Genomic DNA, 9,871 nt, shown 5'->3' with positions numbered 1-9,871 from the left:
CTGTGTCTCTGAATCCCTGCCCAGTTCTTACATTCGTGCGTGTGTGCGTGTGTGTGTGTGTGTGTGTGTGTGTGTGTGTGTGTGTGTGTGTGTGTGTGTGTGTGTGTGTCAGGCAGCTCTGCTCTGCCTCAACCAAGTCATGTGTGATTATCTTTCATGACTGTAAGTGATGGAGCAGTGAATAGTTTGTTCCCTGAAGGGCTGTATGTGTGTGTGTGTGTGTGTGTGTGTGTGTGTATGTGTGTGTGTGTGTGTGTGTGTGTGTGTGTGTGTGTGTCACTGTTCCTGCTTATTATTCTCTCACTCCTCTGGTGTTTGACCCGTCTTTCTGTTCTGTTGAGGTTTCATGTGAGCTGGAATATAATTATATTTCCATGGATGTCACATAGTCATTGGCAAAGAGTGTCTGTGTGCGTGTGTGCGCGCGCGTGTGTGTGTGTGTGTGTGTGTGTGTGTGTGCGTGTGTGTGTGTGTGAATAACGGGTGGGCTAGCCGTCACTGAGGGAGTAGGGGAGGATACACTGTGGAAATATAGATCTCATAGAGAAAGAGAGGGAGCGAGAGAACGTTTGAGGGAAATATATCGAGAGTTCTCAATGGAAACATGACTCTTCCTCACGAAACAAAAATGCTTTCAAGATAAATTAAGCACAAAACAAAGGCCTTCAAAATTGAGAAAAAAAAAGTCAAAGGGAAGCCAAAGCCCTTCATTGTGGGAAAGGTTGAGCAATCTGACTTAATATAGTGAGACTTGTCCCTGACCCTTGAGACAAAGACATTCAGGCTCCAGCAGGTAACAATGACATTTGCTCTTGCAAAAATGGATGAAAGATAAACCTCAAATAACCATATATGCAATACTCTACATCTCCAATAAGTGTATTAACATCAAGTCATATGCTATGCCTTTCACTCACCTCAAGTCTGATGTGATCATGCATTCGATCGAAGACATGAATGACGTAATTATGGGTTGGAACATAATCGTCGTGTCATATCAATAGTATTTTATTTTTCGGGTCATGCAGGAAGGCAGTTAAACAAAATGTGTGTTTTTCTGTCTATTTGACAGACAGTGTCTTAATAGAAGATCAAATATGATGACAAAATACGTATGAGGTAAAGATGCACTACGAAGAGTCCTCCAGACACATCTAAAGAAAGAATGACGTTGTAAAGCGTGTCTGTGTGTGTGAAGCCGGTGGCACGGACAAGAAAGAGCGTGACAACATTGCCCCCTGCTGCTGTAAGGAGGGATGACACCACCACGTCCCTCAACACAGCTGTGATTATCAAGTTTATTAGCATTATATGTCGTTAATGAGCATAGCAGAATTTGGGTAAATGCATCAGAAACAGAAATCAAGAACAACCAGCAGTTTCACCGTCTTACACAAAGACCCCTGTGGTGAAAAACAGAGTCATGATAGTGCTCCAAATCATCATCGCGACCCCAGAAACCGCGGCATTAGGGAGGGTGCCGCTGTTGAAGGCCTTGTCGTGAACATGTGCGATGATGGACAGAGCTCCTGCGTAGGCCTCCTCGCAGGCCGGCTGGATCTGATCTTCTGGCAGCAGGTGGCTGAACTCACCTGAGGGATCATGAAGATAACAGCCAGTGTTTAGGTCTGACCGGTGGGCTTTAGAGAGTCCACATTACCGAAGTCCGGCTCACCTTTGTCTCTCAGCTCAAAGGTGTAAGAGAAGGGGATGCCCACGAGGCGAGCCCAGTCGCGGCTTGAGCCTGTGTTTGGATCTGAGGTTTAAAGACGCATTCGGTCATTCACAATGACTCCGAAAGGAATCACAACCTGTTGAGCACACACTGTGTCTACTATTTTTATTTTTTTTTAAATGTAGGCTGCTGAGGATGAGAACATCAGGATGACTCGTCAAAGTGAGTGCAGAGCAGATGACGTGTAGATAACAGCTATTCAGGATAGGAAACAAGGGGCAGCTGAGTCTTACAGAGGACTTGTGGAGATGTTCCTACAGTGTAGTCCATCCCATGAACCCCCTTCATCTTGGCTGCTGCTGCCTCACCGACTGACACCTGCACAGTCAACAAAAAATACACGTTTGATTTTTGTAAACCAGGTACCTATACTCTCTATCAAAGACAATCCTACTAGTTTATAAGAGGTAAAACGTTGATAATGCTACGCTAACAATATCAAGTGAAGATTTAGCAGCGCTGCAAGTCTCTGTTCTTAGAAGCGTTGTATCTTTTTTAAGTCTACACACACACACGCACACACACGCACACTGACGCGCACACACACCAGTTCATCATAGTTGGGTGCAGAGATCTCAGGGTGGCCGTATGGCAGGAGTATAAATTGCCCAGCAGAGTGGATGGTGAGGAAACACAGAGTCTTGTTAATCATCTCACCTACAGACAGACAGCGTAAACAAGAGATTCATATCAAGATGACATCACACAGTTACATTATTTAAGGTAAAGCTGAATGCAAAGACATGATAGTAATGATGTCAGTTACACAGGATTATGCTCAGCTCAGAGACAACCGCTATACGTTATAATTTAAATGATCCACTCATACACATAACACACACATGTATGACACATTTAAATCAATGAACAATTAATAATAACAATAAATGATAATGTATTGTTTTAAATGTAATTCCAATGATTGACGGGTTGTTACCAACAAACGTCATCACAGCTACGGCCTCTGGCTCCGACCCTGCTGATGTCCCACCGTAGGTGTTTGAACAACTGTCAAATGACACTCCGAGCACTGAAGGAGAAACAACATCAAGTTCATGCACTCAAAACCTGTGATAATACTTGTGGCTGTTTTTTCAATGTTTAAAACATGTTTTCTCATGTCAAAAATAATTAGAACATGTCAAACCATAGAGGGAGGCTCCTGAAAGACAACACTTATAAGTGTCAGAGGGCTCGAGCCGTGTCATGTGGACTGACACCATGATATTAACTTCTTCTGTGCTTTCAAGTTCCACAGAAAAGAGTAGACGTCACGTCAGTCGTGATTGACTTGATCTGGGAGTGAATCAGGACATAATCAGCTCTAAGGTTTCTTTTTTGGCTGCAATAACATTCTGGTCCGCCAACTGTAACACGTTTTGGTGATTTCCATTTTTATTTGATTATTTTCAAGTTTTTTTTTGTAGAAAAATGGCACATCCTGTTGGCGATGTTTCTATCTGGGTTCATGACATTTTTTATATAACCAATAAGTCATAAATGTGTTAATCCTAGATATAGGAGCTTTGAGTCACTACTAGCTTAAAGGCTAACTAGTCAGGTTGTGATTCTTTAAAGTACACAACTCACTTCCCCAGTTGGCATAAAAGTTTCTGTTGAGGTCAACACCATAACAACTACTTCCTGCCGGCGGGGCCGAACGAGACTTTCTCCACCGACGGGTCTGCATAGGAACGACAGAACAGAGGCAGACATGTGAACAAACACACAGAGGTCACATCGCTTGTTAGTAGGATGGGGCATGGTTGAATGACATGTGAAGCCGCCCAGTTGCAGATTACCTCTGACACAAACGCACAAACACCGACGGCGATTAAAAAGACATGCGATGAGGAGTCACACAACCTGTGGAGCACTCACGCTGTTATCGGTCCAGGAGTACATGTATCCGTCCACATTGACCACAGGAGTAACGTAGACGTCAAGGTTCTGCAGCATCTGCTCCAGCTTCTTGTCGGTTTTGTACGAGTGCACAATCTGAACAAAGGCTCATGTGTCAGGACGTATACTGTGCTGGCCGGGGTACACATGTGCATCCTTGAAAGTATGACTGTAATGATGGTACGCACCTCTTTGACAAACCACTGGCAGAAGGCAGGAGCGATCCACTCTCGAGCATGGATGCCACAGTCCACCCAAATGACATTCTTCTCTTTGCCCTCCGGGTTTTTTAGTCCCAACTAGAGACACACAACATTACCCATTAGGTGAATGGATGACTCAACGGGCCAGTGTGAAACAATTTGGGGGGTCTAATAGCAGAAATGGAATATCATTATCATGGCTTTGTTTGCATTGGTGACCTGAAACTAGGAATCGTTGTGTTTCCGTTAGCTTAGTATGAGCTCGTCATACCTACATGGGGAGCCGGCCATTGTCCAAGAAAGGACAAAGATATTGATGACACTAAGTGATTTTGCGGGTCTTATAGTATATATGGAGAAAAGGTGAGCTGAAACTAGGAATGGTTGTGTTTCCGTTAGCTTAGAATGAGCCAGTCATTTCTACATAGGTCGACATGGTCTTGTTCATGGAGTCGGCCATTTGGAGTCTGCCATTGTCCAAGAAAGGACAAACTCAACAGTGGCTTCTTAATGTTACCTAAAGGCCACCGTAGTTGCCCGCCATGCTGCGACGTGAACATCTGTGTGTGTTTTTCTCATTCATAAAGAGCGAGCGAGTCCCTTTGTGTTGGAGTGTTTGGCTCATAATGCTTAGATATGGATGACCGGCATTCATGCGCAATCCGATGCTATGTGAAGAATTCAGCAGAGCTCCCACGTGTCCACTACTGTGTTGAATACCTTCAGCAGGGAGATATTTCTTCCTTCATAAGTTTGTCCGTAGACGGCAGAGGAGACCAGCTCTGGACTTCCTCGCTCCACGTCTTCCATCCACCTGGATATCTGTGTTGCAATTTAATCAGTGAGAGAATTCATTCACATAATGGCGTTTATAGTTTTCTTTGGCCAAGGTCCCTCTGTATCCCATGAAGATTAAAGTGCATATGTAGTGTGCGAGACAATAAACAGCAAGCTATATTAACAATGAGATATCCAGTCTGGCCATTCAGGGCTCTTAATAGACTCTGACCTCATCCATGGTGTGATATTTGGTGTAGTCATAATTCTGTGTTGATTGCAAAGCCTCCACTAAACTGTGAAAATAAAAGAAAGATAGATTAGCATTATGAACATGTGTATTTGCATTTGAAAACAAAGTATATGAAAGTATACTACTTGGGTTTGACCTACGAGCAATAAAAGAACCATGCCAGCAATAAAGAAGTGAAGTTAACATCGTTATAGCTGTGAACTTTACATCTGTCCCTCGGTCCGGTCGACCATCATCCGCCTGCATACGTGTCTGACTGATTTATGTATTTCACATATCCTGCATGCTTTTATGTTCTCTGCCTCTGACATGGATGTTTTTTATTGTCTAACAATGCAGCATAATCTTGTCTTTATTTAATTCTATTTTATGCTTTCATTTTTATTTTATGTCTTATTAGTTCTTGACAATGTCTAAGAGTGGAATGATGATACTACGTATATCAATATTCTCACTTTATTCATTGTTTGTGCACACATTGTAAAGCATCAATATAGTATAACCTAGGATATTTAATCTTATTTCTGTTTTTAGGTTTGTCTTCTAACATCTGCCTCTCGGGACTGCAGATGAAATATAGCCTTTTGACTTTACAGAAATGTTTAGATTAATGTGCAGTGTCCTACACTGTAACCCTAAACATATATTCTCATAATTTTAGCATAAAAAAGATGAATATGTACAATATAAGTTAATCTGAATTTGGGGCAGTATCACTATAGAATTTACAAACGACACTACGAAGCAAAGTTACATTCGTTCAGAAAAAAAGTGCTCCGTTTAAACCCTGACAATCAGCCTTTTTCTTAAAATCAACAGCACCGCTCACCTGCTTAAGACCAGCAGCAACGAACCGAGCATCCACGCCGCTTTCTCCATTTCCCTCGTTCTCACGTGGACTTCACCTCACTGCTGCAGCACCGACTAACACTGTTGTCTCTCTGTTCCCGAAGTTATTATTTTATTAGCCATGTGACCTTAGACCTCCAGTTATCATGTTGGAAAGTCACAGAGGCAAATACTTAATAGCTTAAGGCAGGGGCAAATATAAATTAGTTATGTATTAACATTTATAAAGTCACTAAAATTATATAACGGCTGATAGCACAAGATAGTAGACTGTTAACATTATGCTTCTCCAGAAATGTTCAACATAACTGGAAACAAAACAGAGCTTTAAAGGACAACTCCAGATCTAAACTACGGTTTGTGCTCTGGGCTTGTGTTTAGCAGCGATGGAGCTAGAAAGCTATGCCTCTCCTCTCCCGCTGCATTCTGCACCATCAGGAGTTGCTGAATAAATGTGCCATTCATCTGTGAGCTGTCATGTGTGTGTGTGTGTGTGTGTGTGTGTGTGTGTGTGTTGTTTTTGTTGTCCCTGTTTGGGCTCACGTGCATAATGTAATTGACAGACGGGCTCTCATTCAGGCCAGGCAAGGCTCAGGGAAAGGAGGACGGGCAGATTTTTAGTCTTCGACACTTGCGAAACGAGAACATTTCAGGTTGGACATGTTTTGATTTTGTGAGGATTCTCCAAGAAATCCAACAAGGTTTTTGGATTTTCATCAGGGAGCATATATTTTGATCGCTGCAAACTTTTGGGAAGGGCCAATGGGAGCCAAGTTCACCATCTGCTGCTGCCAGTACTATTTGAAACACAACAGCGAGGAGAAGAATGCTATTCTGCGGTGAGACAAAAGCCCTGACAGAGGTGATCCAAACCCCAAACCTCTGCCTCCAATCTTCCCTTATTAAACCCGTTATCCTCCCACCTTCTCTCCAGCATGCGCGGCACCACAGCTTCCAGACAGACAGTGGGATCCGGCGAGTCCAGCGACAGCGACACGGAGGAGGAGAGCCTTTTTGGCCCGCGGCCTTCGAGGAAGCCGTGGGCCAACACGAGCGGGGGCTCTCCCATCAGGAGAGGATCGGACCGAGAGCTGCAGGCCTTCATCAGCATGAGAGACCAGGCTGACAAGGCTACAGAGGTGGGGGAATGCCTGTTGCCTTTGCGTGACAATATGAGATGGACGTTAACACACATAAATACGAAGACAAAAGCAGCAGCATGTTTGTTCATCTCCTTCTGCTGAGTGCAACAATAATAAATCAGCCATTCCCTGAAAATAAATCTCAGAATTAAATCCAGGCAGGAGACACATTTGCGACCGTTATTTCACTGTTTAGATTCACCGCGTGGTTGAATGCTCATTGAATTTAAAAATAACTGTGGCATTTATTTTACATTTTAAGATAACATTGTGATGAAGATGAAGTGAAGACGAGCGAGAAAATCTGCTTTCATCGTCCACCCTCTCAAGCAGTTGTGTTGAACTGTTTGAAATGAAATATTTAACCTGAAATATTTAAAATAACGGTTTAGTTTAGAGTGTAAACACCACTTATATCTGTACACACACACACACACACACACTGAATTTACACAACGTAATGATAAGATCCTGAAAATGCACCAAAAGTCACACATCTACACAATTGATATATCTGTTTGATTGTTTGTGTCTAATTTAAAATGACCCACTCGCTAGTGACAACATGCTTTTCTTTGAAAAAGCTGTTAAGTTGATCAGAATCAGAAAAAAAGTTACCATCCCCTTCAATTGAATGGGTTGTTAGTAAATCCTAAAGCATAAGTAAAGATTCTTTACACCTTTAGCAGTGATAATTGGCAAATTCACCCAGCAGATAGCTGGTGTTCTTCATCCCAACAAAGATGAAACAGAGATTTACTGTATGTCCTGTGTTTTTTTTTAGAAATTCCACACATCCACTAGTAACAGGAAGTACTCCTGTAGTTCATCCTGTGCTTCCTCGTCTGTTCCCCTGCAGCTCTCTAATGTGGTTATTCAATAAGGGAAGAGGACACAAACAGGTCGCTCTCAAAGAAGCTTTTGACTCAATTTAAAGTTCCCATCAGTAAATATACCTGACCTAGAATCCAAAGTAACTGCATATGAAAAGTATTACATTAGGAAAAGTTGTACACGCACGCACAGAGTACACAGAGTACACAGAGAAGAGACGTGCTACTTTATTCACTTACTCAATCAGTGGCCCAGTACTTCTCACACAGTCACATGTTGTTTACTACAGTTAGACTGGATACATACAGTGACTTTGTGTGTGCGTGTGTGTGTGTTAGAGTGACAATATCCATAACACCAAAAAGGAAGACACTGTGCGATATTTTGTAAATAATCGCAGAGGATGTTTTTAACCAATAATATAGAGTAGTGTGTGTGTGTGTGGTGTGTGTGTGTGTGTGTGTGTGTGCATGCAAGGGGTACTAATTGTATCTTTACCCTGATCCCTGCAGTACATGAACTCCTTATTACTGCATTTCTCTGCAGAGTGACCGTAATCTCTGATGATTTTGGCAAACACGTGACAGCGGCAGTGTTGTGTTGAGAATAGTCGGCTGCAGGGCACAGTGGGCACATTGTGTTAATAAAAGAGTTCCTCAGTGGAGATGTAGGCCAACAGCATGGCCGCCCATTCAAAGAGAATATTCAGCCGACCATCCCAATCATGGCGGGAGACTGTTTTTAATATTAGGCCAAACAAACTGGAAACGGGGTCGGTTACATGAAAAAGGAAATTTAGCACCGGGGGAAAAACTGACCCAGGAAATAAAGTAGAATGAACCGGTCTGTACAGCTTATTATTTTATTCAGTAAGGAAACTGTTACAAAAACCACATGTTAAGTCGTTAAAAGGGACAATTCACCCCTCAAAGAAAAAAGAGAGATGAAAAAAAAAATATGATGTATACTTGCCAGGGAAGTTTGTTTTATCTTTACATACAATACAATAAGTAAAACCACAATCTAATATACAATAAACAAAGGTAGAAGCATAATAAGTATATATTCCTATCCTAAAATCTGATCAATTAAATCAGATAATTAATTTGATAGAAAGAAGACAAATATATAATATTTACACACATTTCATTCACACTTGTAACCCAATCCTTTTGAACCAAACATTTAAAACAATCTATTGTGTGGTATAATGTGTGTGTTTGCTTGCAGGAATGGGAGAAGCTGAATTATGACATACACTCGTTACGCTACGCCAGACGAGAAGTCAGATCTCGATGGAAGAAAATCCTGCTGCTGCTCGGTGACACACTGATGTTATTCCTAATATTTGCTCCGGTCAGGTCCAGTCTGCCGCATTGCGTTGTGCTCCGTTACGAGTGTGTGATCTCTCGGCAGGTTACCAGTGCGAGGTGGATGCCCTGCTGTGTGTGAACAAACAGAGCCGCTTCAGCCCAGATCAGGACCAACTTAACAAAGCGACTGACCTGTTGAAACAGCTGCTGGACCGCACCTCTCTGTTCCCACCGGAAACTGAACACCAGAGCAGATACCTCTGTGTCATGGTACACACACACACACACACACACACACACACACACACACACACACACACACACTTTAGTTTGTTTCTTTCTCTTCCCGGTCCTGTGTTGTTATATCTCTCTTCATCCCTCCCGCTTCGTCCTCTCTCTCTCTCTCTCTCTCTCTCTCTCTCTCTGTCTCTCTCTCTCTCTCTCTCCCTCTCTCTCTCAGGACCGCCTGGTGTCGCTGGACAGTGCTGAGGACTTTGTCCGACTGGCCAAAGAAAAATATCCCAAGCAAAGTAGTGTGAGAGACAGCGAGAGAAGAAAATGAAGACATAAAAGCTGGAAGAAAGGGCAAAGAAACATGTTAAAATGTTGAAACACTGTACAAGTAAAATGTATTATTTTATTTTTTTAACCATGACATTCACTGGATTGTAGAGAAAAATGTAATTCTAATGCCAAATGAAACCTTTGATGTGTCCTGTTAACTAACTAACTAACTAACTACTAACTAACTATTTGGACCATTCAGTTCATAATGCTTTATAATGCTAACATGTTTTTAATTGATTTAATTTAAAAGTAGACATTTCACTCGTCTAGTATAACTGCTGGGATTTCATTGTTCC

The 9,871-nt window shown here is 42.2% G+C and overlaps 2 protein-coding genes across 2 annotated transcripts; one reads left to right on the top strand and one right to left on the bottom strand.

Moving 5' to 3' along the window:
* Window positions 1-1,279: 1,279 nt before the first annotated feature.
* LOC137783253 (carboxypeptidase O-like) lies at window positions 1,280-4,858 on the bottom strand. The gene is made up of 10 exons (XM_068573052.1): window positions 4,850-4,858; window positions 4,561-4,662; window positions 3,826-3,936; window positions 3,617-3,733; window positions 3,326-3,419; window positions 2,673-2,765; window positions 2,283-2,392; window positions 1,969-2,053; window positions 1,676-1,756; window positions 1,280-1,592 (listed from the first exon to the last, which is right to left on the bottom strand). The coding sequence occupies exons 1-10, from the start codon at window positions 4,856-4,858 to the stop codon at window positions 1,390-1,392; spliced, it is 1,005 nt and encodes a 334-aa protein (XP_068429153.1). The 3' UTR covers window positions 1,280-1,389.
* Window positions 4,859-6,481: 1,623 nt separating this feature from the next.
* On the top strand, window positions 6,482-9,570 carry LOC137782549 (melanoregulin-like). The gene is made up of 5 exons (XM_068571907.1): window positions 6,482-6,558; window positions 6,654-6,858; window positions 8,926-9,016; window positions 9,112-9,278; window positions 9,469-9,570. Exons 1-5 carry the CDS (start codon window positions 6,482-6,484, stop codon window positions 9,568-9,570), a joined length of 642 nt encoding a protein of 213 aa, XP_068428008.1.
* Window positions 9,571-9,871: the final 301 nt, after the last annotated feature.

This window comes from Clinocottus analis, unplaced genomic scaffold (genome assembly GCF_023055335.1).
Source record: "Clinocottus analis isolate CAN_PGR_092001 unplaced genomic scaffold, fCliAna1.0.p SCAF_12, whole genome shotgun sequence".
Taxonomy (NCBI): domain Eukaryota; kingdom Metazoa; phylum Chordata; class Actinopteri; order Perciformes; family Cottidae; genus Clinocottus; species Clinocottus analis.
Note: the sequence above shows the minus strand (reverse complement) of the source record. Positions and strands in the feature narration are given on the sequence as shown.

Bases quoted from the DNA above. Each gene is read 5' to 3' on its own strand.
- LOC137783253 (XM_068573052.1), bottom strand. The intron at 3,734-3,825 runs GTGCGTACCATC...GCCTTTGTTCAG, and splicing joins GCCAGTGGTTTGTCAAAGAG to ATTGTGCACTCGTACAAAAC. The intron at 2,054-2,282 runs GTGTGTGTGCGC...TTGACTGTGCAG, and splicing joins CACCCAACTATGATGAACTG to GTGTCAGTCGGTGAGGCAGC.
- LOC137782549 (XM_068571907.1), top strand. From the start codon at position 6,482: ATGGGAGCCAAGTTCACCATCTGCTGCTGCCAGTACTATTTGAAACAC. The intron at 6,559-6,653 runs GTGAGACAAAAG...CCTTCTCTCCAG, and splicing joins GAGAAGAATGCTATTCTGCG to CATGCGCGGCACCACAGCTT. The intron at 6,859-8,925 runs GTGGGGGAATGC...GTTTGCTTGCAG, and splicing joins AGGCTGACAAGGCTACAGAG to GAATGGGAGAAGCTGAATTA.